The following is a 27,647-nucleotide window of genomic DNA, read 5'->3' on the forward strand; positions in this document are numbered from 1 at the left end:
AGAGAGAGAGAGAGAAACATCAATGTGCAGTTGCTGGGGGTCATGGCTTGCAGCCCAGGCATGTGCCCTGACTGGGAATCGAACCTGTGACACTTTGGTTTGCAGGCTGGCACTCAATCCACTGAGCTATGCCAGCCAGGGCCAAACAAAGAAAATCTTTAAAAAAGTATTCATGTTATTTTCACTACAGTTAAATGACATATGCTACATAATTCATTTGTATTCTGTTATATTTGTTTTAATTTTCTTGAGAATTTTTAACTGAGGGGTGACTTTCACTTTCCACCTGAGTCACCTGCTTCCCCATTTCTATGGTCCCGTTCATGCTGTTCCCGACCCCTGTCTCTGGAGGCTGCTGGGTAATTCTCTCTTGCACTTCAGTGTCTTCTGCTCTCACCCCGCATTTCTGCACTTGACCCCAGTCTGTGAGTGTGAGACACGACCCAGCAGCTGCCTTGAAATGCTCCCCTCCCCCACCTCACCCTGTGCTTTGGAAAGTAAAGTGTCCTCTGCTGGCACCTGCGGTGTTCTGGCCAAGAAGCAAATGCCCCAAGCCCCGCCCTTCACGCTGGGGGACACGTGCCCACCTGATGAACGTGGGGTACAGTTCTGCACTGACCAGGCAAACCATCTCGAAGGCCATCGTGATCCCCATCCGGCCCAAGCACGCGACTGCAACTCTTAGCCAGTGTACGTCTGAGGGGAAACACACCACCTGTTCGTGTCACACACACACACCTGCTCTTCCACCAGTGCTTCCTCTGGGGTGGGGTGGGGTGGGGGTGGGGGCGGGGATTAGCCGGGGGGGGGGAGTCCACATTCCAGAGCCGGACGGGAGAGCAACACGGGGTCTCCTCCAAGTTCAAGACAGTGTCAGCAAATTCTCCATGTCTGTTCACTTTAACTTTAGACACAGTCGTAACAACCTTTGAACTCAAGACCTTGGTCACTGAGGACCACAGAGTTATACCAGTTTCCAAAGCCGGGCCGACTAGAGTCTAGAGAGGTCACACAGAAGACATAGCAAAACATGGGAACGCTCTGTGTGGGTGCTGGTAGCTGAAAGGTTCAAGCCATGCTCTATGTTGCTGATAGGACTCTGGTATACGGGGTTTTGCTTCCCTTCATTGAGAAAGTATCTTAAAAGGAAAATAAGGAACTGAATAATTGTTCACCAACGACATTCACTTAGGTTTTCCCATTCGTTCTGCACGATGGCTTCGGGAGGTCTGGGAGCTGCTTAAACTACATCTGGGAGGTGCTGGGTCCGGCCTTCACGGGGCCCGCTCCGCCCCCAGCCCACGCTCCCTGCTCTGGGCTGGCTGGGCAGCTTGCAGCGTGGTGGGCCCTCCTCATCCAGCAGGGAACAGTGGGGTGCAATTATATCCCATCAGAGCACCGCTGGGCGCGATTGCTATGTGTTTGTTGGGAAGGTCCTAGATACTGCACTCTTCCTTTCCGGATGGGTCTGGATGATAAATTACATGGTCCTCCTATCAAAGGACAGTGACACCCCTAGTTTTTGGATCTTGGGACACAAGACCCTAGCTTGGCCTGACACTCACCTTCAGGGATGAAAACCGAGGCCAGACAGGCTGCCCCCGCCACCATGTTTGATGCAGCCCACGGAAGGCGGCGGCCCACGCGGTCGATGGTAAGGATGATGATGAGGGCGGCTGGGAACTCCACCAGGGCGGAGTAGAAGAAGTCCAGGTGGATGTTGCTTCCTCCGAGGCTCAGGTGCATGATGAGGCCCTGGTAGAGGGCCGAGCTGGTGAACCTGAGCAGAGAGCAGAGCTCTGGTCAAGGCACGCGAGAGCAGGTCACCGAGAGGGGGTGGCTGCCGGGAAAATAGGAGTTGACCGCAGGTCGTTACGATTCCCTCCATCTGTTGCTTTCACACTGTCTGACCCGCTGCGGCGGCTGGCTGCGGCCCCAGGACCAGGGGAGAGGAAGAAATTAGCATAGTGTTCCCTGGCCAAGTTTGAAAGGCAGAAAGCAATGTTTTTGTGCAGTGATTTATTTCATAAAACCATATCGGTCATTAGTGGTTGTTAATTATTTCTCTGTGGTCTTCTAATGCCACTGAGGTCAAAGGATTGACGACGTAATTCAAATTCTGGAAAACCAGAGGAGCAAATGAGCACAGCCTCTCTTCTTAATGGTTTACCTTCTGCCACGACACAAATAACATTTTGACAGCATGTCTAATTTTGTTGACTGAAAGTGGTCATTGTCTGTAATGGAAAATAGGAGGATAATTTGTAAGAGTCACAGTTACTCCCTGATGCATTTTTTATGCAATATCGTGAAGGTTGCTTGATTCATTCTGGATGAGCTTTGCGTTTGCAGGGACTGTGGCTGTGCCCCGGCTGCTCTGAGTCACCCCCTGTGCAGACCCTCAGAGGAGAGCGTGCCGCCGTGAGCGGGGCTCTGGCAGGGCCGCGGCCCGGGGCGCTCAGAGCCGCCTGCAGACGGCCAACACGGTCACGCTGGAGCACCGGGGTTGTGGAGCCGCTGGCTTGTTCTTGCGCTTTATTCTTGTTCGAAAGTTACTTCTCCAGGCAGAAAAGAAAAGGAGGAGGCGCTTTCCTCGCCTGCCCTGTGCGATCAGGAGAGATCTACACCCATGCCCGGTGGGTCGATACCAATCGCTCTCAATTGTGGGCTATTTTTAAAATATAGATTCCTGGCTCTTCCCTTGATTAATTAAACAGTATCCCTGGGGAGGGGGTGGGGAGTGTCTGGCCTTAGTATTTAAAAATCTCCCACGTGATTCCGAGGCGCAGCTGAGGTCGAGCACGTACTGACTGAGGATGTGGAACGGGAAGCTGGGGTCAGCGTCCGCCTGAGAGAAAGGACGTCGGGAAACCCGCTCTCGGGGGGCCCACCTTGCTCCCCCGCCAGCGTCCAAGCTGGAGCGGAGCTAGGCTGTGTGCGGAGGCACCCGCCTCCCGTCCTCGAAGTGGACGATCGGCGAGAAAAGAACTGGGAGGGTTTCCCAGCAGGAAGCGCTCCTTACCAGTTGTACATCAGGACCAGAGTGTGTTTCCTGATCTGCGGGGTTCGGACCAAGTCCAGAAACGAAGGGTTCAGCTTGGGATTCAGCTTCTCGCCCACTTCCTCGTCCGGGCTCAGGCTCTGAGGGTGGGAACAGAAAGGGCCGCCTTTTATACGGAGCGATGGGCTCCCTGGTCCTCCCGGAGAGACAGCAGCACCCGCACACGCTCCCTCCATCTGTACGTCGTAACGCCTTCATCCTGGGGGTCAGGTCCCGGGCTTCTCACCCCGCTCCACGGCAGGGGGGTCGGAGAGCCCAGGCGCGAATATAAAGGGACGCCATCCAGGCAAAGCCCGGGGGAGGGCGTAAATGGAGGCCCCTGTGATGGAGGGGAGGGACCAAGGGCCTCGGGGAAGAAACCACTAGTGAGACCAGCACTGAACAGACTTATCGCTGTTCCGTGACCGGTGACCTCTGTCAAGACGGCGGCCTGCCCACGCGTGCTTTGTCCCCAACCGGTCTCTGCACGGGCCTAAAACCCAAGGGCAGGGGCTGGGCCGGTCGTTAGAGGAAAAGAGTGGGCAGCCAGCCGCCTGGGAACCGGAGAGGCGGGGAGGGGACAAGGCCTCGGAGCCCCCAAACCCTCGTGCTCCGTGTCACGTAAAATCTCAAATTCTTCCCGGTTACCTATCTTAGCACCTCCATCAGAAACGATTTACTCTTATTTCGACATACTCTCCTCATCCGCCCGTTCCCCCTTCGCCAGCCCCTGTCGGAGGAGCAGGGTTCAATAAAGGGGTGGCGAGGTCTGTGGGGGAGGGGGGTGAGACACAGAACGCTGAGACTTGGGCTCGGTCGCTCGTTCCGTTCAAGAAGGCAGGGCGCTGTGTAAACATCTCGGGACACGTTCTGTCCAGGATTTTTAAATTCTGAGAAAGGGCTGTGTTTGAAAATCTGTTTTCCTGATCTGGGGACCTCCCCTCTGGGGGAAACCCCCTTCCCTTCCCCGGGGATGCTGACGGACCCCTGGGGGAACCGGTCGTGGGCAACAAGGCGCCGGGACGGCACAGGCCTCAGTGCACGAGACAGACGCTCCTCCTTTGACTTTTAAGTGGTTTTTTGGTTTCCTCTTAGTTTTATGCTTTCCAGCTATTTAAAATATATGACCAGGAAACCGCGACTCTCTCGGGAGAGAGGAAGCACCGGGGCGCCCCCGCGCCCCGCCCCCAGCTTCCGGCATGGGGCAGCCCCTCTGCTGTGTGTGTTCTCGGCCTCCAACTCCGCCTCCCACCCCGGACTTGACCTTGCGGCTGGCTGCTCGCTCACCTGAAGAGACGCAGGTATGGGTTTCCCGTTCTTCCTTGCGATGTGCTTCAGGACGCTCTGGGCTTTGGCGCTTCTGTTCCGGGAGATGAGCCACCTCGGGGACTCGGGGATGCACCTAGGGCGCAGAGTCAGTGTCACCAGTGCTGTTATGGGGGGAGGATCTTCCTGGCCCCCTGCCCCCCCCCCCGCCACCATAACCAGATTTCTGGAGGGGGGGCCCTGGCACAGCGAGGCCCTGACAAAGGAAAGAGGGTCGTGCGGGGGCTGCAAAGCAAGGCAACCACCCACGAAGTGAACGGGGAGCCTGCTTAACGGGAGAAAATCCTGGCAAACCATACATCTGAAAACGGCAGTATCTGAAACATATAAAGAACTCATGCAACTGAACTGCAAAAAACCAAACAGTCCAGTTTAAAAAGGGGCAGAGAGTCAGAACAGATGATAGTTTTCCGAAGAAGACAGGTGGCCGACGTCACTGCTCATCAGGGAGACTCGGATCAAAGCCACAATGAGTGGGAGAGGGTGTGCAGGGCAGAGGGGTGTGAAGGGGGGGGAATGGGACAACGGTAACAGCACAATCGATAAGATATATTTAAAAGACCACAGTGAGATACACCTGTCAGAATGGCTGCCGCCAAAAAGACCAGCAGTACCCAGTGCTGGCGAGGACGTGGAGAAAGGGGGACCCTCGGGCTCTGTTGGCGAGACTGCAAGTTGGTGCAGCCACTGTGGAGAACGGTGTAGAAGTTACTCAAAAGATAAAAAGTACACCTACTATATGACACAGCCGTTCCATGTGGGTAATTATAAAAAAAAAACCCAACAACCCCAAAACACTAATTCAAAAAGACATGTAAACTCTCATAGTCATTGTAGCACTATTCACAACATCCAAGATATGGAAATAACCTGTGTCCATCGGTGAATGAATGGATAACAGAAATGTGTGTGTGTGTGTGTGTGTGTGTGTGTGTGTGTGCATATTATTCAGCCATAAAAGAGGATGAAGTGTTGCCATTTTTGACAACACGGATGCACCGGAGGGATGTTACACTGAGTGAAATGACTCAGACACAGAAAGACAAACACAGAACGATTTCCCCCCAAGGTGGGCTCCCCCAGGGGGGGAAACAAGCACATAGATAAGGGGCAGATTGGTGGCTGCCAGAGGCAGGGGCTGAGGGGTGGGGTGGGTGGAAGGGCTGAAGGGGTCGGAAGTTTCAAACGTCCAGTTACGACATAAGCCAGTCCCGGGGACGCAGCGCCCAGCATGGTGACTGCAGCTAACAGCACTGCAGTGCCCACTGAAAAGTTATTAAGTTATTCACGGGGTGGACCCCAAGAGGCCTCACCCCGGGAAAGAAATTTCATAATCTTGTACGGGGGAATATGTGGTTCTTTCCTCCTCCAAAGGCTTCTGCTCAGCCTCGTGCAGGCAGCCTCGGGGCCCCCTCCGGAGGGTTCCCAGGGGGCCTCTGGGAAGCCAGCTGCACAGCGGGGCACAGCCGAGCCCCAGGTCTGAGCGGCACGTCCGCTGAGGTGGGCACCAGGCGTTTCCGCTGTGGGAACTGACGGCAGGGGGGGAGGTGGGAGTCTCCATCGCACGCATGTTCAAAGCTCACCTCACCATCCTCCTTTCCACACCTGCTCCTCCTGCCTCTCTGAACGACACCCCCCCCCCGCCAGCCCACTGAGGCACAGGCTACCCTCGGCTCCTCCTCTCTCTAAGCCTCCGCAGTCAGTCATTGGGCTTTGTCATCGCCACCCTACCCACAGTATTTGTATCTATTCCTCTTCATACCCACGACTTCTGTCTCCACTCAGGCGCTTGTCCTCGCTTGCAGGGATGAGGGCAACAGTCTCTCACCTGGCCCCCTCGCCTGCGTTCTCCCCCCCAAACACCTGCTTTCTACTCTGCGTCTTGAGCGATCTTTTGAAAATGTTGTCCCATTATGCAGTTCGCCCAGTTGTAGGTAAGTTAAATCTGATTCTGTGGAGTGAAACACTGCAAGAAGTGGTGCTTCCAAAGTGGCCTGGTCCGGGATGGCGGGTGGGCCTCCGTCACGGCGAGTGCTAGGTCCTCCTTCTGAGGGGAGCACAGTTCCTGCAAGACTCTTAGGCAGTGGAGCAGCCAGGTGGAACTAGAATTTTAAACGCAGCGTGAAGCATGAGGGTGGTGATGCTAAGGTCAAAGATCATAGCAATCCAGGCAAGGGATCAAAAGATCCTAATGGGAATGGGGGGGGGAGGGGCAGATTGGGAAACATGAAAGAGGTAGGCTGGCTACAGGGAGGGAGCCAAGGGTCACTCTTAGAGTTGTACTGGATTCTGGGGGAGAAACAGGCTTCCTGGGGAAGTTGAGGCATTTCATTCTCAGACAGCCGTGGGAAGAACAGGTGGACACGCCCAGGCATGAAGTGCATTGTGGGTTTGTTGCGTGGGAGAGAGGTTTGGACGGCCATGCAGCATCCCTCTTGTTTTATTTCAGGTAACCTCCCAGTGGGGTTTCCGACAGTTTCTGCTCTTTTCCGTGTTTCCCGGGGACAGGGTGACAAACATAGTTCACTTGTCCTGAGAACTCTGATGGATTGCTATGGTCTGTGTGGGGTCCCCAGTTGGCCTGGTCTGGGGTATAAAGGCTGCTGCGATTGATTGGGGATGTCTGCTCCAGGCATGGATGTGGGCAGTGGGCACGCGAGTGCCACGCCCTGCCTCCTCTGGCCTCAAGTTTCCTCTGAGAAGGGATGGAATAAGAAAGGAAATTTCATCAGTTGCTTCAAAGGGCACCGCAGCCACCGGAAGCTAATGTAAACACCGCATAAATAATCTTAAGGCCGAAGTAAAGGGACATTTGCTTTCCAAAGTGTTGAAAGCTTTTGACTTTTATCCTGGAAATATGGACCGGGCATCTGGTGGAACAGAAGAGTGACGGGAACCTTAGGGATCAGGAGGATGGTGTGCACCAGGGAAGGCAGAAAGGAGACACCGCAATGTATTGCCTTTCCGTTCCACACGGACTTACCAGTAATAGAGCAGGAAGGAGAAGGTGGGCAGGGTGACCGCCAGCTGCAGCCACCTCCAGTGGGGCAGCACGTACGCCAGCCCAGCCAGCGCCACGAGGCCCACGGTGAAGGCGGCTTGGTAGACGATGCCCACCGTTCTCCGGTAGCTCTGCCCGACGAATTCCGTAACTGCGGAGAGAAGCCACGCGGTCAGCGAGTCCGTACAACGGGGAGCTGGCCGCCCAGCTAGGGGGAGCCAGAAGGCCCACCTCAACATGTCCAGATTCTAGAACGTTCTCTATGTAGCTGTCTGAAATTTAAACATGTCCTTTGAGTCCTGTTTTAGGATTATTGCTATTGTGTTAATTAATGTAAAAATTGTATAATCCCACATTAGATGATGGGGGAAGGCCTGCTACCACAAGCAAAACATTTGATTTCTAGAATAATTGCAAGGACAGATGCCGTTGCGTTTCGGAGACACGCGGAGTTTTGACGGACAGTGATGAGGCAGTGGTGGTTTGGGACCTGAGTAAATGGGTCGGACACTGAGTTCAGACTGCAGGTGGCTCTGATGTAAATGAACACCTGCGTGTGACCTGTTCTCCTTCCCAAGTTAAACATTTTCCCGGTGATTCTGCTAATGTGGGCAAACGGCTGGGAAGTCTGCCCGTGGGTTTCACGCTGCCCGGAGTAGGCTAGTCCTGGCTTGCCCGAACCGATTTTTACATTCTCTGGAAGTCGGCAGGCCGGGTGTTAAACTCCTTGGCACCTCAAAATCCGTCACGCTGGCAGTATCCATAACTTAGAAATCGGAAAACACTGTAGATCAGGGGCTTCGTTTCCCGAGAGCCGGCATGTCCGTGCACCACGGCACAAGGGGCAGTAGTGGGCTTCGTCCCGCCCCGTGACCACCTCCAGGCAGGTAAGGGAGTCTGTGCTACTTGAATTTAGGGGGCAGTTACTTTTATATTGCAAACATACTAGAATTGAAATTTCAGATACGCCACGAGCCGCAGAGTTTTTGTATGAAATGTTCGGTGATGGCGTTCAAGACTTCAACCGTTCACTGCGAATTATCCAAAAGTATTTCACGACAGAGTGAAACAAAACTATGCTAGTGCTCCCTAAATGGAAATGTCTGCCTTTCAGAGTCGGCGGGGTCATGGACGGGTCTGAAGGGCGGGGGACAGGGCAGGGGGACAGAGGTCAAGGGGACAGGGGTCCCTGCAGGACATTCAGAGGGACTGGAAATGAAATGAACGTGACGAGGTGGAATGCTGAAATCTGTGTTTATACAATTGAATTCTACGTATTCGGACACGTCACGTGTCCCAGACACCGAATTACTGACGCAAGAACTGCGTCCGTGAATTCCTTGGCTGGCCAGGCAGCCACCAGGCGCCCTGATAGTATCCCGCAGCATTCTTTCTTTATCTCACGGAATTCCTCAAGCTGACTCTACCGGCAACAATTTTAAGCACACGCAGTCTAGTGCTTTCATGGGTCCTGAGAGCTTTCTTATCATCATGATGTCAGTTTCCATGGGCTCACTTCCCTGTATATGGATACTATTTTTTTAAAAATTGACTTTAGAGAGAGGGGAAGGGAGGGAAGAGAACATCAATGAGCAAGAGACATCGACTGGTTGCCTCACCTGCACCTCAACTGGGAACTGAACCTGCATCCCAGGCGTGAGCCCTGTCTGAGAATCAAAAGGGTGACCTTTCGGAGGGTGGGATGACGCCCAACCAACCGAGCTACACAGGCCGGAGCTGTGGATGCTGTTTGACTGTAGCTGAAGGGGAAGTAATGATGGGATTCATCCCCAAGATCTGATTATGGGGGTGATTTTTTCCAGATTGCCTTAAAGATGCTATGCCGTTCGAGCCCAAACATTCTCCTGCACTCCACGGAGCTTCTGCCTGAGTCTGGCTCCTGCTGAGTGGGGTGTAAATGTCGTGCCTGGTCCCACGGACGGCCGAGGCACTGGGCTGACCGTGCACTTGCCAGATTCCCTGATCATACACCGAGGATAACTGTGGTTTGCTAGAGTGGGTTTATGCAAAGCATGAAAATCCCTTATAAATCTAGCGCATCGCTCGTCACTGAATTTTTTTACTGTACAGGCCTCGCAGGCTAGATTTTTCTCTCTCCATAAATCCCCCAGGTGCAGAAAACACAAATTCCTCTCGAGTTACATAAGAATCTGGATGGCTTAATGCTGACCCTCATTTCTGGCTTCGTTGTTGTCTTTGTAGGAGGGATGCAGAATGAGCAGACCCATGAGATTTTAGAGATTCTTTTGTTCCAGGAAAAAATACCTCCCGACACCGTCTTGAGGCTGAGTCCGCGTTTCTGCCCCGCCGCCCCCTACCCCCACCTGACTGTGTTTCGGCAGCAATGACCCGGGGTGGGTTCCCCTGGCTGCAACCACAGGCGTCCTTACTCAGGATGTAGCCTATTAGCCAGCCCGCCTTGCTGACCAGCCCTTGGATCAGGCGGAAAATTAAGGCCCACGCGTAGGTCGGGGCGACGGCCAGGAGAACCCCGGATACGGCGTTGATGAGGATGGTAGCCAGGAGGCAGAGCGCGCGGCCGAACCTGCAGGGAGAACAACGAAGAGAGGGAAGCGAACGGGATCCGGCGCTGGGAGGCCGCCGGAGACCCCTGCATCACGGAATCGCGGGAGGTACCGATGAACGCCCACCCGGAGCGTCTGACCGCAGGTCAGGTCCGGGCAGGACTTTTCATCGGCATGCAGTGCACACGTTTCAAGCACGCGGCCCCGTTCGCCCCAGGACCAGAGCGCTGCCCAGGCCCACACCGGAGGGTGCGGGGGGGGGGGGTGACTCCCCCGGGCCACCCACGGCCGAAGGGCCCCGGGGGCCTGTCTGGGTCTCCCGTCACCACCGGAGCTGGGGCCTTTGCACAGACAGTCCCAACCAGCTGCCACCAAGAGCTTTCGCTTTAGGGAGAACAGAATTTACTGTTCAGTGCACCCCCCCCCCGCCCCCACACATTTCTTAACACGGCGTTCGGACTTTGCGGTGTTTGCATGTCTTCACGGAAACGGTCTCCCGAGTCTCGCCGTCCATGAGCCACTTTGAGAGTTGCCACCCCAAGGCCTTTGTAACCGAGCGCCACGCGTGTGGCGCTAGAAGGATCGCGTCCACGCGTGTTATTCGAGAGGCGTGGGTTTCACCCACGGAGGGACCTGGAGAGCGCGAGCACGCAGAGCCGAGGAAAACGTGGCAACCCGGGTGGAACCTCGGCCCTCCCACTCGGTAGGGTGCCGGGCAAGCTAGTCGACCTTCCTCAGTGTCTCCTGCTGGGAAAGACCAGCCTGACCCAGACGGCAGTCCGTATTCAGAACGTAAACCGCCTTTTCTGAACCCCGAGGTGGGTCCCCTGCCACACCCTCCCACGCGCACACACCAAGAGAACGGAAGGAGGGGCAGAGCCGGCCAAACTTCAGACAACTGGAGGAAAATGGAACAGACATGTGCACAGCGTCTGGGGGAAGAACAGTGAGTGAGGAATCGACCCTCCTTAGGAGATGTTAACATCATGAACGCAATAATGGCATCGTTAAGAAGGTGGATGATTGACTGGGGATTATGCGTAAAGAATGCCGGGGCAGTAGAAAAGTGGAACTGCTCTCTCCTGCTCCTTGGGTGGGATGGGAATCATTAACTCCCTTGTTCGGCCAGCCGGGAGGCCCCGCACCTGCCAGCGCCCGTCTGTCCACACGAGCGTCAGGCTCTGCCCCTGGGGGCGGAGGAGGGGTGGAGGCGGAGCCAGCAGCTGGCCCGACAGCCACACTCTGGAGCACAGGGGACCCAGGGGCCCTCCTCCCTCAGGGGCTCCCCTGCCTTAAGGGGTCCTCTCTGACCAGCCGTCCTCAGTTCTGAGGTGATGAAAATAACAGAGAATGACCGTCCTCTCCCCCCACACGTCCCCCACACAGAGTCCCAGGAAGGGAGGCTGAGTGGACAGTCCCGGGGAGCTGCCCGTGGCGCGGCCCCTCGGCCTCAGCCTCCCTCCCTCCCGCTGCCCCAGTGGGCGGGGCTGTGACGGCGCAGACGCCCCGCCCCAGGGCCTGTGACAGATTAAGCCGTCCTGACTGAACAAGCCAGTTTTTAATCCAGCCTGACAATGTAACGTAATCAAAGTGTTCTACTTACATGTACTGTTGTACTCCCAGGTTTGGGTGTAGATACAGTTGGGACGACGAGCGTGAAGTAGATTTCATTTACTATGCATTTTGGAATGAAGTATATAGTGGTATTGTACATAACACTGTGATGTGATTGGATAGCTCTATAACACTGCGTATTGTGTGTTTGTATAAAACTATACAATGATACGACTTAGACACATTCACCCATCTCTGGCTCACGAGGTGGCCGATGACGCCAGAGAATGAGGGACACCGTCCACACTGGAGAGCACGCTGCCTGCCCGTGGGAGACACTCGGCAGTCGGCAGGATGGGTATTAAATAATCAGCCCCAATAGCCCCGCTGTCTAAAGTGCTTAGCCGGTGTAAAGATAATCTTCCTGTTCCTTATCTGTTCCTGAAACTATCGACTGACCGCCCGCGGAGAAGAGGTGCTGGCTATCAGGAGCTCTCAGCACAGTGGGTCTGGGGCTCTGGGGTCCATGACAGGGACGGGGGAGCTCGGGGTCCCTGAACGCTTGACCTGGAGACACGGGCCACTGGCCAGACGTCCCCCGCCCCCCCCCCACTGGTTTTCCTTGTCTCTCTCCAGTGACTCGGACGTTATGGTAGTGGCAGTGACGTCCTCAGCACAGACAGGCCCACTTCCCTTTCACCCCATTTCATCCCAGGCCCCGCACCTGTGATGGCACCTGGCCCGGGCCCTGACCCAGGGGCCCTGTGATCGCACGGGCGGCCTGTGTTTGCTCGCTCGGCGCCCAGGACAGGCAGGCCAAGGGCGGACGGAGCTCGGAGGCCTGGAGGCGCACACTGGATGGGTGGCGGTGAGGCCAGGGAATGGCCCGGGCCCCCACAAGATCAAATCACCTGCCGTTCTCCCTCTGAGCCCTCAGCTTCTGGACAGCCCCCGAGAAAGACCACCGCCTCATACCGAAACGTGCCTCTACCCCCCGAGAACTGGAAAAGGAAGAAAGACAGAGGCCTGGCTTCTCTCCCCAGCAGAAGAAGTCCGAGACTGTCAAGGCAAGTGACACGAGGCAGGGCTGCTGCAGCCTGTGTGGTTTGGGGATCAGGGCGCTCCAGCCGGGGCGGGGGAGCCCAGGTGCTTTTGGGACGTGCAGCACCCACCTGTCTGCTACGTAGCCGATGCCCACGGCGCCCACGAAAAATCCCGCATTCACGGCCGACTGAAACAGGTCCAGCATCCAGGAGCGGGCGCACACCAAGTTAAACTGCCGAGGGCGAGAGGGGTCCCGGGCAGGAGGGAGAGAAGACAAGGTCCTGTCAGAGGCCCCTCCACCCCGGGGGACTCATCTGTGTCCGGTGCATTGAACGGACGGGGTCGAGGGGCAACCAACCCACTGGATGGATTTCTCGCCATCATGTTCATATTCCCTGCGCAGCCAAGAGATTTGTCCTGCAATCAGCGTAGCATTCCATCTGGTAGCATGTCATCAGGCTACATGCTGTTGTTGGCTCAGCCTGCTGAAACTGGGTAATTGCTTCATTTCTGTACAAAACCACTTCCCTTTCTAATTTTAATGCACAGAAGCAAAGAGGTGTACACCGAAGCCCCCAGAGAAGTTGGGCCATGCAGTGTCTCGCGGCTGTCTCTTTAACAGCGGTGGGGGGTGAGGGGAGGGGGTCAAGGAGCTCCCTGCTAGGGTGGTCACGCTTGGTTCGCTCTCTTTTGGAACAGGTGCCGGCCTGGAAGTCAGCAGTTCTGGCTGCCAGGGCTGACGGCTAATTCTCTCACTCTGTGGCCTCGGGCAAAATTTTTCTCTGCTCTGGGTCTCCGTTTCCTCAGCTCTGTAGGAAGGGGTGAGGTCAGCCACGCTGTAAAGCCTCCTAAAGCCGTTATGGTGTGGAATCTGTGACCGTCCACATTTCATGGACCTATCAGGCCATTTCAGACCCTCAGACAAGGCCCCTCGACCTAAACACGTCTGTTCATACAGAACATCTTCCGACACACTATCCAAGCAGTCTTTTAAAATTAAGCCAGGCAATGGGTGTTCTCTGTATTTGCAGAATAATTGCATCCCCGCCTTTTGATTTGCCTCTAATGAAAGCAAGTCTGTTTTTTAAATTTTCTCTATATTTACTGAAGTGAAGTTTTGCAACTGGATGTTGATGTTGCCAGTAATGTTTAGTAACATAATAGTACCATAGCATAAGCTCCGCCCCTCAGTGGTTTCATGTGGACCCTCTGAGCAAATTAAATAGAAAACAATAACCGTTAAGAGACCAGTGCCTGGTTTCGCAGTGCGGCACCGTTCGGGTGAGTCCCGAGAGCTTGAAGGAGGACTGGAGGGGGAGGTAGGGCTTCCCCCAAAAGAGGAGGCTTGAAAAATTTCCCTTTCCTGCCGGGAATTCGTATGGTTTTGCTTGTTTCTTAGTGGTGAGAGTTGCATGAGTGAGAATCATTATTGCCTGAATTTGACCAGGTTTAAACGCACCCACTCATGCTCCAGACGGGTAAGAGGCTGCACGTCTTTGTCAGAAACCGGGGTTTTGTGAGATACCTGGAGTCCCAAGAGCACGCCTGGGCCCCACCGGCTTCTTCCTTAAGAGAAGCTGCACCACCTGCTCTCTCGTCCCTAAGTCCTGCCTCACTTACCTCGGTCACCATGGAGGAGCCAGGGGTGTCGTACACCCAGCCGTGCCGGCAGGGGCCCAGCGGCAGGAGGCTCCTGTTGGTGGCCAGCTCGGCCAGAGGGTCCATGCAGCCCAGGGTGCTGCGGTTCCAGTCCACCTCGAAGCGGCGGCACTGACCCGGGAAGGCCTCGCCCGCCAGCCCGGGGCCGGGCACCGTGAAGTTCAGCTCCTCGGCCAGGCTCCAGCCGCACCGCCGGCTCAGCTCGGCCACGCCGGGGCTGCGGCAGCGGTGGTCCGGGGTGAAGCCCAGGAAGACGATGCCCACGTAGATGGGGGCGAACGACGCCGACAGCAGAGACAGGAGGAAGAACGTTCGTTTCTGGAAGAAGCCGAACTCCCCTATGTGCTCTAGAATGTCGTCCACCGTGGGCATGATGGCTGCAGGAGGAGAGCTCCCGAGGCGCTTGCCGGCACTGCCTCCAAGTCCCCGCCGGGAGAGGCTGCGGCCAGCTCAGCACAACTCCGGAGCAAAAGTCCAAGAGTGAGCGAGCGCGTGTTTACTTTGCACAGGGGGCAGGCAGCCTTTGGTCCAGGCCTTCCCGTGGCCGGGCGGCCTCCCGCCGAGGTCTCCTCTGGCAGGGCTCGTCCCGCTGCGCCCCTCTGAGCCTGAGAGAGGCTCCCCCGTGCCTGAGCGAGGGGCCCGGCCAGACGCCGTGCTGGCTGTGCCGTCACACTCCCCGAGCGCGTCCCTGCCCCATGCCGGCTCCACAAACAATCCCCCCTCTGTGTTCCTCGTGGGGCAAGAAACCTGAGTGCTCGCCTGTCACGAGCACTGTGCTCGCCGTGATAACCTTTCCCCAGCACACCCACTGTCCCGGAAGGGGGCACGTCCGCACCTCACCCACACAGTCCGCCCTCCGCCCTGGGGGGCCGGAGGACGCACGTGCCTCTGGCTGCGCTCGCCTGGGGCGAGGTGAATCACGCGGATTTGGGTCCGAGCCCAGGTCCGCATCCGAGGAGATGCGCGGCCTCCACCGTGGGTCCGGCCACCCACAGCCGCATGGGCACTGGACCCCCCCGGCTGCGCGGCTGCTCGTCTGGGTCTTCGTCTGAAGTTTACGATCCTCCTTTTGAAAGAAGGCCAGTGCTCACCTTTCAACCCGAAAGCGTCCTCCCCTTGACCCATTAGTGAGGAAAAATGGCCGGCACGCACGTAGGTCAAGTGTGAGGCAGGAGAGTCCTCAGGGTGCTGTCCTGTCGCCTTAGCTATTATTGCTGCCTGTGGTCAGGATGCCCTGTTAGCACCATGCTGGGGGCACCCACGTGCGAGGGAAACGGGCAACCCGTTTCCTGGTGGGCGGAAGGGGCAGGCTGCGGTGGGAAGCCCCCACGCAAAGCGGCCCACTGTCAGCTCCGCCCCTTGGAGTACCAGACAGCGAGTGCACTCTTCTTTCCTCCTTTTCTTCTGCTGATAGCACGGTCTGAGGGCATGACCCCAAGCAGTCCCCCTCCCCACCACAGTGGCCGCCTCTTGTTTCCTTAGGGAGGAGTCAGGACCTGAGGGGTGGGTGTCCCCACACTCCTCCTGCCCCCTGTCATTTGCTGGAAGTGTCCAGGGGCTGGGGAGTTAATAAGTGACCAAGGTCATAACCCCGCCTCCACTCCCAGGGGCCCAGAGGTGGCTCTGGCCACCTTTCACTAGGAAACATCACAGTCCCTTGTCCTGGGCCTGATTCCCTTCCAAGACACCAGGTGTACCTGCAAGAGGGCACCAGGTGAGAGGCCAGAAGGGTGTCGCTTGCCAAAGAGAAACGGTGTTGAAATCCACCGTGGATTACTTACAGAACCGCCAGATAAGGAGGAGGGAGAACGCAGATCACTTACCGCGCTGGCCTTGCCTGGTCACGCTGGGCTGGGTCCAGCTTCAAACTCCCACGGGAGCGGAGCCCACAGCGGGGCTGCCGTGAAGCCCTCCTCCTCGGGTGACAGCAAAGCCACGCGGGCAGTGAGCGACTGGGGGGAGAAACCGCAGATGGGGGACCTGTGGGACTTGCCACGGAGCTGACCGCTTTTGGGGGCGCCTGCACTTTCGGGAGTGTGGCCAGAGCGTGACCCGATCCAGCCCCGCACGGTCACGTAACCCCTGTGATCGGGTGGGTCACTGTAATTAATATCGGAAGTATTTCTCAATCTCTCGTCAGGCTGCTTTGTCATGGGAAGAAATACTGTCCCCAGGATGCTATCTCGGGCGGCACTGGGGAAGGCCGCTCGTGCCCAGACTCACTCCCCCAGCTCCCCCACCAGAGGACAGGGAGCAGCAGTCCAGGAGGGCACCCGGGACGCCCACCCGATGGCAAGCCAGGCGTCAGGCCGGCCGGGCAGAAGCAGGCGACCGGCCAGCGAAGCAGAGGACGTTTTGCAGGCTCCACCGCCGTGTGTTGTGTGGGGTGGTGTCGGCCGTCGCTGCCTGACACGGCGGAAAGGTGCCGTGCCGCTCAGGTGCGGCCGCCCGAGATGAGGGTGATGGAAGGCAGGCTGTGTCACAGCGACGCATGTTCTCTGGGCGGCGCGAGGGGACGGTGACGGCAGGCAGGGCAGGGCGAGGTTGGGGGGAGAGTCCCCACAGCCAGACCCCGGTCCAGCCTTGCCCTGGAGCATCCGCGTCCCCGGGGCAAGCACCTAACTTCTCTTCCAAACCGGCAACCGCACTCCGATTAGAGCTGCCGCGAGGACACCATGCAGGGCGACGGAGGGCAGCGACGGGTGCCGTGGTCGGCGGTCACTCCCAAGATGGCCTTTGCTCCCCCCTGCCCTTTTCTCTGCTCCGTGCTGTCCCCACCCAGCTCACCTCCGTCTGCCTCATCCTCTGTCGTCACTGCCTGGCGTCGGGGCCCTGTGGCTAGGCACAGCAGCGGGAGGTTGTTCGGCCTTCACCCAGAATCGTGGGTTCACAGAGGACAACGTCGGAGCAGCACTGCCTGATGCTCAGCTCCGTCACCCCCTCCGATCCCGAGCAGCCGCTCGCAATCTCTTGCTGCGCCGCATGAGCCCGCCGCCGTGGACGTGGCCGAGCGCCGGAGAGATCGTCCTCGCGGGGCGCCAGGATTCGTCTCCTGGAACCCCCACACTCTGCGCATGGGCGTGGGCATGGCTCTCTCCTTTAGGGTCGGGTGGGTTAAGTTACAACTGTTCCAAACAGAACTTCGTCTATTTGAAGATGGCCTGCTCTGACCCCACACTCTTCTGTTGTCAAGGAAACAACCCCGCTGCCCACAGAGCAAGAGTTCTAGCCTCCACCACCTGCTGGTTTGTACAAGGACAATGGCCTCTGTATCACCGCATCCGCCCTCGTTAGATCATGGAAGAAAATCACGAAGCATCTCACTGACATCATCAGTACTTCCAGGAACTCTTCTTTTTCCTACGAAAGAGGAATTCAAGTAGAAAGAAGACTAGGAAAAAGACTCGCAGAACTTCCGGTTGAAGTAGGAGAAGTTCAATGCCGCCCGAGGCACGGGGTTTTCTGGAAGCACCCGGTGGCGGCGGGGGCACCTAACGCAGGCTTTGGGGGAAGGGCGGGGGTCAGCGAACAGAAAGTGGATTTTCTCAATGAAGCCCCTGTTGGAAAAGACGCACATGGAAGGGCGTTTTGTGGGGAAAACGTGTTTTGCTTTATTTTATTTATTTATTTATTTTTAAGATTTTACTTATTTATTTGTAGAGAGGGAAGGGAGGGAGAGAGAGAGAGAGAGGAGAGAGAAACATCAATGTATGGTTGCTGGGGGCCGTGGCCTGCCACCCAGGCATGTGCCCTGACTGGGAATCGAACCTGCGACACTTTGGTTCACAGCCCGAGCTCAATCCACTGAGCTACGCCAGCCAGGGCTGCTTTACTTTATTTTTAATGCCTGTGGGCAGACCCAGCAGCCACAGTCTCGCGCAGAAGGCCTTGCCTCCCCCCTGGCTCCCGCAGCCCGGGCCCTCCACAGGCTTCCTGCCTCTTTCAGCACCGAAGGTGCCGTCCGGTGAAATCACGTATCCCGAAAACAAGTCCCCAGGGAGCCTCCGGAAAGGTGAGTTTTAATGCCAGGGTAGACATTATACTCTGGAAGACTTTGAAGCAGTACCAGCAGTGGCTGCAAATATTCATTAAGAAACTGTCCCCAAAGACTTAGGAAGTTTAATTCTAAAATTAAAAGTTGTTGTTCTACCCTGACTGGTGTAGCTCAGTGGATTGAGCGTGGGCTGGGAACCAAAGTGTCGCAGGTTCGATTCCCAGTCAGGGCACATGCCTGGGTTGCAGGCCATGACCCCCAGAAACCGCACATTGATGTTTCTCTCTCTCTATCTTCCTCCCTTCCCTCTCTAAAAATAAATAAATAAAATCTTAAAAAAAGTTGTTCTAAACATTGAAAAGTGTTTCTTTTCTTTCTCATCCCCCCTTTCTCTCTCTAAAATCAACAAATGTGTCCTTGGGTGAGGATTTTTAAAAAGTACTTATCACCCACGTGTTTTTGGTAATATGTACAAATTATTACTTATACTAAAGATCAATAGTTTGGGACAGCTTAAAAATAAGGGGCATGGAAGGAAGTCATTGAAATGCTATCTCTAGAACAGCAGGATGCTTGGGTTGGGTGTTACCTTGTGGGAAATCTAGTCCGATCTAGCTGAAATCAGATTTCCCCACCCAGGAGCATCCCGGTGGCTACCCGCCGGATGCCAGGAGCACCCCTTCCCCCCGAGTCATGACAAAACACCCCAGACGTTGCTGGCTGCTGCCAGATGAGAGGTGTTGGTGCGAACCCTTCATTTCAGAAGTGAGAAACTGAGGCCAGGAGAGGTGAGCGATGGGTCGTAGGTCAGGCAGCTGGTTAGCGCAAACCCTGAAATGTCACCCTTGTTCGGCCATGGCCCCTTCTCGGCCGTTTTCACTGTCCCAAAACCTCTGGGCTAATAACATCGCACAGTTCCATCTGCACCAGAGCCCGGGGCTCAGACTCTTAAAATAATGTAGCTTCCGCTGAAAACCTCAGCCTTGGCCAGTTGTGCTCTGAGTTGCCTCCAATCAACTTCAGAACCAAGATCGTTGTGAAATTTCAGTGAGGCTCGTGGAGCCTATGCTTAGTAACCAAAATGCTTTCCCCAAGCCCCTTCTCTCTTCCAGAAAAGTATCTGTTTCTCTTTCCATCTCCTTCACTTGTGAAATAACAAACGCCGGAGCCAGGCCCGAAGGATCTCATGCGTTTGACCATTTCCCTCGGCACTGGCAATTAGTAGATACGTCTGTACGTAGCTTTTGTTCATCTGATAATTGGTACTGCGTGCAAAGTCGAAGTTCACTTCGTGGAAACTTCTGGTTTCGTCTGGGATCTTCTGCTTAGTGCATTCAGATGCCTAGGCCAAAAACAAAACCCAGAAAAACCCCAAGCAGATAGTTCACATTTTTGAAACCCTGCGTGTCTGTCATTCACCACTCATTCACCATGCTGACACAGGAGCGAAGGAGACGGCACGGGGGGAGTGGACCCCGACTTCAGAACGTTCTTGCTCAGGGGCCGTGCCGCAGTGAACCAGCCCTGCCCGGCTGGCGCGGGGCTCACTGCCTTCCAGGTTGCTCAGGGTCCCCTGGCAGGCCCGCCTCGGATCTGTCGCAGCCGTGCGGTTGTCATCCTGTCTGGCCGCCTGTGCTTGGGAAAGACCACTGAGCCAGCAAACGGCCGGCGACATTCAATCCCCGCTCCGATTTATGTCAGTGTGCCAGTGACGAAGTTCTCGCCTCTCCCTCCGCCCCACAGCACGCCTGTCTGACGGGCAAATCCCCCTGGCAGCCGGCGCCCGCGGCCGCAGCAGGTGCCTCGCCTTGCCCTTTGTCGAGGTGACCCGGAGCCCGGTGAGACCGCCCAGGAATGCCGCTGACGCCATCCGGGGCTCAGCGCCGCACCTGCTTACGCTCCCGCTCTGCCAGCCGGTAAGAGGAACCGCGTTCCCTGTTGTCAGATGTCCTCCGTGCCCCGGATGATGAATTCGGGGCTGGCTTTGTGCAGCACTCTGACATGCCCACGGGCAGTGGAGGCCGGGGTGGGAACGCCGGGGTCAGGGGGGCACTGCACGGTCGGAGCGCCGCCCCTCCCCCCGGAACCACGGCAGCTTCTGCACGCTCCCACGTCGTGCCGTGACCTGTGACGAAGCCCAGGGAGCCAGGCCCGTCTCCTGGTCCCTTGTCACCTGCAGCGCAACATCGGAGGCGGCCGGAAGGGAGTCTCGAGGTCCAGGTTCCATCATGCTGGCAATTGGGGTGCATTTTGGTGAGCCCCCGGGAGCTGGGCCCCATTTCCTCGCAGTTCCCTGCCTCAGAGGTTCCCCTGGCATCTGCGAGCTGAGTGTGCAAGCACACACACTTCCTCCCAAGAATCCAGCCCAGAGTCAGTCCCTTCCTCGGCTTCCCGGAACCTGGTTCGCTCAGACAGTCCCAGGCTCCTCCCACTGCATGGCAACCCGGCTGCGCTATTTCACAGCTGAGGGCGCTGAACCCGAGGCAGCGCATGCGACCCAGGCGGGGTCACGCCCCTCGCCTCCCGGAGAGCCAGCCCTGCCGTTGCCCCTGCCGCTCTGCGCAGCCTGTCCCTGCCACATGCCACACGCGTGCTGCTCACGGGCGAGGCGCAGTGCAGAAGCACAAGAATGCTTTGCTACGGGCGCTCCGTGGGGAGGTGAACTACAGTTTAGAAGATGTCACCATTTTGGCGAAGTGACGTGTTTCCTGGGGAGTCACGAGCAGGACGCCATGACCGTAATTCTGGGAAGGAAGAGTAAGGACGAAGGGTCCCCGACGGGCATTCTCGTTGGTTGTCTGGCACTCTCCCTGCTTGTCCAGCATGCCCTCCTGCGTCTGGGCTTGAAGACCCCTGGTCAGGTGTCACCGAGGTCACTGAACACAGAGGGAGCCCAGCAGTGGGGCTCCTCCGGCCGGCAGGGCAGGCAGCGGAAGCCCACAGAGGCTGTCCAGGGGCACTTGTGCACTGATGGACGTGTCTGCGCGTGTCCTGCCCACGATGGTAGCGGACAGCCACGTGTGGAACTCTGAAATGTGGTGAGTGCACCTTCAATTTGATTGAATTTTAACTAATCGGAACGTAAACTTACACAGCCACAAGTGGTTAGCAACTGTATTGTTGGACGGTTCCTAGACAACCCCCTCGCCTGGGCCCCCCCGGGGATTCTGGTGGTCGGCAGGGGCAAGCCTGGGGCTGCTTCCCAACCCCCCAGGCCCCCGACCTCTGGACTGTGGGCACTCGGTCTGGTGTCTGCTGCCCTTCGGGCTCCAGGGGGCCCCGTCTCCCCTCCCAGAGTGCTCTCATGATCTCGATCCTGAGGGTGACTTCTCTGCTCGTGGAGCGAGCGGGCGGCACCTCTTTCCCTCTGGGGCCTTCAGGGGGCCCCTCCAGCCTCTGCCTCCGTGAGGACCACAGCTTGTGCCTTTGGGGGTCGCGCCCTTGCACTGTCCTTCCCCGGAAGTCTTCCACTTCTGCCTGCACGCCCTCTGGCGCCAGGACCCAGTGACGGGCTGGCTTCTTTTTCTCCGCAGCTCTGCTTTTCAGTCTACTTGGGCGACGGAAGCCACGAGTGGGCGAACATGGAATGGTTCGATGCAGAACTTCTAAGAGCAACCTTCTGCCGTGCACTGTTTTGGCCCAAACCCAACCCATTTCTGCTGCGGCGGAGGCCAGCTCTGTGTTAACGATCAGAAAAAGGATCAGAAGTGTAGTTTCAAATGTTTTCTCTGGCAATGTTTCTTCCTAGATTTATTTGATGGCTACCCATTTCCAAGCACAGAATGAACCAGGCAGCCAAGGAGCCCTTTTCTTTTTAAGTTTGAAATATTCCTATTAACAACCTAAAAAAAGCCAGGTCGGATCTCCTTTCTGAAAGGGATTTTGAGGGGCGCTTGCAAGCGGAGACCCCTGACCTCCGCGTGAGTAGCAGAACGTCCAGCGGTTCTTCCGGCTGCGCAGGCCAGAAGCCTCGATGGCGAACTTGACCTCCTTCTCTCCAGCACACAGGCCGCCCAGCAGCCCCGCCTTCACCAACCGTGCAGAACGGGACCGTTTTCCCCATCTTCACTGCCCCAGCCACCTCGGCCTCTCGCAGGGCTTCCCGGGTCCGTGACAATGTCTCTCCCACCCAGCAAACGAGGGGGTCCCGCTCCTCCTCCGTGGCTTCTTCCCGCTCTAGAATAGGCCCCGTGCGATCTCCCCCTTCCCCACCCTGCACATTCACCCACGCACCGCTCCCCCCACCAGCCTCTTCCCTGCTCTCCAGCTTCCCTGCAGGGCCTCGCCTCCCCACCTGCCCCTCCCCTCCTCCCGGGGTCGCTGTGCCCCCAGCCGGCCTGCCGGCTATTTTCCCTGCAGCCACAGCACCGCCCCACCCCAGCGCACAACGCAGCACGCAGCCCTTGCTGTTTCCTTGTAGCCTTCATTCTTGAAAGCGTACTCTATGTGGCGGTTGTGTGTAGCTTCACTCTCCCCCACGGCAGTGTAGGTTTCTGAGGAGAGGGGTTTGGGCCCCTTGTCCCCTGCGGTGTCCTCACTGCCCAGAGGTGCGTCTAGCATGTGGCAGGCACCCATGAACGTTTGAATGACTTCATGAACGAATCTTCTCCAGCTGGACTCGCATTCCGTAGGTTGGTGTACAAAGTGATGGACTGACGTGACTGTCCCCAGCGTTGATACATACATAACTCAGGCCTGGGCTCCATCCGCCCACCCTGCGAAGCCTGTGGCCCCAGGGGGCAGGTGCTCCCCCTTACTGTCGCAGTAGGACCTTTGTGAAAGCGGCCTTTGCGGTGCCGTGCCGCACGCTAAACTGCACACAGGCAGGGGTGAGCCTGGTATTTCCACACGTGCGCCCCCGTGAGTCTGTCACCACAGTCCAAACAACGAAGGCCCCCGACATCACCCCCTGCCTCCTCGTGTCATCTGTCATCACGCCTCTGGCCACCCCACCTCGTTCCAAACACAGCCCCCCGTCCGCTGTCACTCAGGCTCAGCTCGCATTTGCTGAGGTTTCACACGCGTGAAATCACACGGCGTGGGCTCTTCGGCAGCTCGTCCCTCGCAGCAGGGTTGCCCTGAGCGTCGTCCAGGTTGCGTCTGTCACAGTTCACGCCTTTCCCCGCTGACGAGCACGTCACCCCATCCACTCGTCTGCTGATAGATAACTGGGTCCCCCCATCACGCCCAGTCTGGGGCTGTTATCAGTAAGGGAGCTGTGAATAGTCGTGCACACGTCTTTGTGTGGACATGTGCTTCCGTGACTTCTGGGCTAACACCTAGAAGAGGGTGGTTGTGTCGTCTGATAGGCAAACGTTTAATTTAAAAAAACAATCCGCACTGTTCTTCAAAGCAGTTGTATGCTGCTTTACGTTCCCGCCAGTGGTCAGTGAGAGCTCCCGCTGCTGCACGTCCTGTCCAGCGGTGGGCATGGCCGGTCTTCTTGATGCGAGCACTCGGGTGCCTATGTAGTTGTGTCTCCTTGTGTTTCAGATTTGCACAATTAACAGCTTTCTGAAGTATAATGGACCATATAACAAGCTGTGCGTGACTAAAGTGTACAATTTAATAGTATATGTTGCTATATTTATTTGCTATCTATTTCCCTCGGGGAAGCGGGTGTTCAAATATTTTGCCCATCTTCTATTGTTTTCTTATTCTCGAGACCTGCGGGTTCCTTGCACATGTGGGCGCAAGCCCTTTAGCAGCTATGATTTGCAAATATCCTTCAAACGACAGAAATTTTAATTTTTGATACAGTCCAGTTTATCAGTTTGTTCTTCTACAGATGGTGGCTTTGATGTCATGTCTAAGGAATATTTGCCCAACCCAAGGTCACAAGATTTTTCTCTTATGATTCCTTCTCTAAGTTTGGTAACTGTAGGGTTTGATCACGTATGTTGTGTAACATATACATTGAATCTGTGATTCAGTTTTTTTGAGTTAATTTTTATGTCTGGTGGGAGGTGCGTATCAAAGTTAACTTCTTGGCTTATGGCTATGTACCCAGGTGTGCCGACACCATTGGCCAAAAAGGCCGTGCTTTCTGCTTTCTGCCCCGACAGGCCGTTACACCTCCATCCCGGTCAGCAGTCCGCACCCGGGCGGGTCTATTTCTGGGCACTCTGCCCTTCCATTGACCTGCTCGGCCCTCTTTGTGCCCAACCCTGTCGCCTTGACCGCTGCAGCTGCGTCGTAATAACCCTGGAGTCACGAAGCGTGGTTCCCCAGGTTTGCTGCAGGTCCTTTGCATTTCCCTGTGATTTTTCGCATGTGTGTGTGGGGTTCCCCAGGACAGCCCTCCAGGGTTTTGACAGAGATTGCATCGAATCTAGAGACCATTTATCGTGGGTTAACATTTTAACAAGGGTGAGTCTTCGGAGGGGTGAAAATGGCCCATCTCTCTATTTATTTAGGTCTCTTTAATTTCTCTCATCATGTCCCACAAGTTTTCCACATAGAGGCCTTGCATGTCTTCTGCCAGTTTTTCCTTAAGTATTTCTTTTTTTGGTGCTATTTAAGTGATGTTTAATTCCAACTGCTGATGGTTGCTGGTACATAACATTTTTTGCATATTTAGCTTGAATATGACAACACTGATAAACTTATTAGCTTGTGAAGTTTTGTTATGAAGTAACTTAGTGTGACTTTTAAAAAAATTTTTTTTGTGTTCAGGGTTAGATAAGTATGTTGGATCTATGGATTGATACTTTTTACCAAGTTTAGAAAATTTTTGTCTATTGTTCCTCTAGAACAGTTTTTCTGTTGTCTCCCTCTCTACTCTTCGTCAAGGCCTCAGAGTTAGGCTGTTGAAAGTTGTCCCACAGTTTGCTGAGAATTTTGTCACGTTTTAAAGTTCTCTTTTTGTATTTTGTTTTGTAGTTTCTATTGCTATGTTTTCAAAGTCATTGTCTTCTGGTCTGCAGAGCCGAATCTGCTGTTATCACATCCGGTGCATTTGTTTTTCATCTAGTCAAGCACACCGTATGACATTTTAGGCGAAATGTTCAAATTAAAACTACAAACTACTGCACCCATGTTGTTGCCCCACCCACCGCACTCACGCAGGCATTCCTTCTGCCGGACCCTGCATTTGCTAGTTCTAACGTTTGGTCCGTTCTGGGTCAGCGTGGGTTGTTGACTTGTCTCCTCGGTGTGGCCGTGTCCCTGTGTCTCTGCATGCTTGGTGAATTTTACTTTGTTTGGTGCCGAGTATTTTTGTATCTCTATAAATATCCTGGAGCTTTGTTCTGGGATGCAGTTAACTTGGAAAAAGTTTGACGTTCTGAGGTTTTGCTTTGAAAAAGTTTCGCTGGGACAGAGCAGCATGGAGTCTCAGGCTAATTATTCCATACTCCTCTGACACCGGACAACTTTGCTGACCGATCCCTGCGACACTTTCTGGTCTGGCTGCGGGGACGGCCACTCCGGCCCCGAGTGAGGATGAGGGCTCTTCCCTCCGATTCAGACGGTTCCTGCCCAGCCTCAGCTTCCTCACAGGCGTGTGCCGCTCAGGACTCGGCTGAGTTCTCGAGAGGACCCTCCGCAGACCTCAGGGGTGCGCTCCCCTCTCCGGGACCTGATTCTGCCAACGCCAGGCTCCTCGGCCTTCCCCACCTGCAGCCCCTTTATTCAGCGGGGCTCTGTTTGCCCCGGGAGTGCCCTGGGCACGGCCTGCATCACCGGTCCCCGTATCCTCGGTGGGATGGTCCCTTGGCAGTTACCTGGGTGGTCACGGGGCTCACCTCCTCCGTCTCCCGTTTCTCAGGACCCCTGTCCTCACACTCTGACGTCCAGTGCCTTGGGAACCACTGTGTGAGGCTCTTCCTTTGGTTCTAGGATGGATTCACTCAGAGAGGCGAATCCGGTCTGTTACTCCAACTTGACAGGACACAGAGGGTGCAGATGAACTAGTTATTATTATTTAACACACACGCATGCCTAGGACTATGATTTTTACATGGCACACCTCCCATAGATAGTTTTCTGTAGGTAAAACTGATCCCAGTTGTATGCCGGGACTGAACAGCCGTGTCATTGCTGAGTCTTGTCTGTAGGTTGGTCACACCTGCCAGGTACGGAATGAGTTCGCGAATTCCTGCCCTCGCTCAAGTGCGTGTCCCTGGCAGACATTTGGGGACCGCTTGTCCCATCGAGGGAACAGCACCCGCTTCTCAGTGAAATTCTTCTTCATGCCCATCCAGCATCCACCGAAATTGGGTTCAGTTCACCCCTTACAACGATAGTTTTTGCCCCCTGAGAATTTTGTGAACTGACTTCTTCTAAAAGGACCCTATCACATTTCCGGTCTTAAAAATCTAAGCCTAACGTAACACACTTCTAAAAATACATGTACCTTGGTGAGGGCCTCGGGTGTGGAAATACTTAGATATTTCACTTAGAGGGCCAGTGAGTGAATGGGTTTCGCACGGGTGGGGGGGGGCACACCTCTGGGGGTGGGTGCAGGGGTCCTGGGAGTGGATACGGGACCAGGACAGCCCCCGCCAGCCCAGAAATAGCCCGTTCTCTGCAGGGACAGAGAGCCTGGAAGAGCTGGCACATGTCAGGGAGCTGGCACTCTGTAGTAGCGATTTTTTCCCAGGTTATTTTTGGTCCTTTTATTCTAAATAATTTTAACCTTGTAGGTGTTTGAAGTTTAAAGAGATATAATTCTTTCATTTTCCATGGCTTGTATGCCTAGACTTCCTTACTGAGAAGACATAAACTTTTAACATGTGTTATATTTTCACGAGGCTATTTACTCTATATTATTATTTAATTCATATGAAATGTACTGGGGGGTGAGCCAAGAAATCAGTATTATCTTTCCCAAAGGTCAGAAAATTCTCTCAGCGCCATTACTTTAAAAAACACCCGGCACCGTGGATTTGTGATGCCACTGTTATAAAATAGGTACTTCTGCCCTGGCTGGGTGTCTCAGTGGATGGAGCACTGGCCTGTGAACCAAAGGGTTGCCGGTTCGATTCCCAGTCAGAGCACATGCCTGCACTGGGGGCCAGGTCCCCAGCAGGGGGAGTGTGAGAGGCAACCACACATGTTGGTGTTTCCCTCCCTCTTTAGAGAAAAGAAGAAAAAAATAGGTACTTCTTGTGCACGCCGAGGTCTGTCACGGGTTCTCCGCTCTTTCCTGTCTGTGTGTCTGTCCGTTTCACAGCTCTGAAGTGCCACCCTGTGTCACACAACAGGAAACACGAGGGTCTGTCTTCCAGAGAAACTTTATGTGAACTTTTTCACGTTAGAAAGTAGCAAAACGTTAAAAGTTCCTTGGGAATAAATAGAACGTCTCTATTCTTGGGTGGGGGAGGGTGGGAACTGCCATTTTTACACAACTTTCTTCTTCTCAATCTTCCCGTCCAGAAACATTGTCTTCCTCCATCTGTGCCACTCAGTGGTGTCCCTAAGATACACGTGTATGTCCCGGAAATGTTAAAAAAAGATTCCCCCAAGCTCTTGTTTTTGTTG

At 55.4% G+C, this 27,647-nt stretch overlaps 1 protein-coding gene across 1 annotated transcript in view; it reads right to left on the minus strand.

Annotated features, from left to right (window-relative positions):
• SLC22A2 (solute carrier family 22 member 2) overlaps positions 1–14,956 on the minus strand; it is a 29,239-nt gene extending 14,283 nt beyond the window's left edge. Inside the window, exons 1-8 of the mRNA XM_045842522.1 lie at positions 14,132–14,956; positions 12,640–12,743; positions 9,779–9,933; positions 7,350–7,518; positions 4,328–4,442; positions 3,023–3,141; positions 1,566–1,780; positions 588–696 (exon numbers count right to left, since the gene is read on the minus strand). Of these exons, the coding sequence (XP_045698478.1) occupies positions 588–696; positions 1,566–1,780; positions 3,023–3,141; positions 4,328–4,442; positions 7,350–7,518; positions 9,779–9,933; positions 12,640–12,743; positions 14,132–14,542 (1,397 nt within the window). The 5' untranslated portion in view covers positions 14,543–14,956. The remainder of the gene's footprint in view (positions 1–587; positions 697–1,565; positions 1,781–3,022; positions 3,142–4,327; positions 4,443–7,349; positions 7,519–9,778; positions 9,934–12,639; positions 12,744–14,131) is intronic.
• Between the last annotated feature and the right edge of the window lie 12,691 nt (positions 14,957–27,647).

Source organism: Phyllostomus hastatus, unplaced genomic scaffold (assembly GCF_019186645.2).
Source record: "Phyllostomus hastatus isolate PE091 unplaced genomic scaffold, TTU_PhHast_1.1 phas_contig_40, whole genome shotgun sequence".
NCBI classification, from domain to species: domain Eukaryota; kingdom Metazoa; phylum Chordata; class Mammalia; order Chiroptera; family Phyllostomidae; genus Phyllostomus; species Phyllostomus hastatus.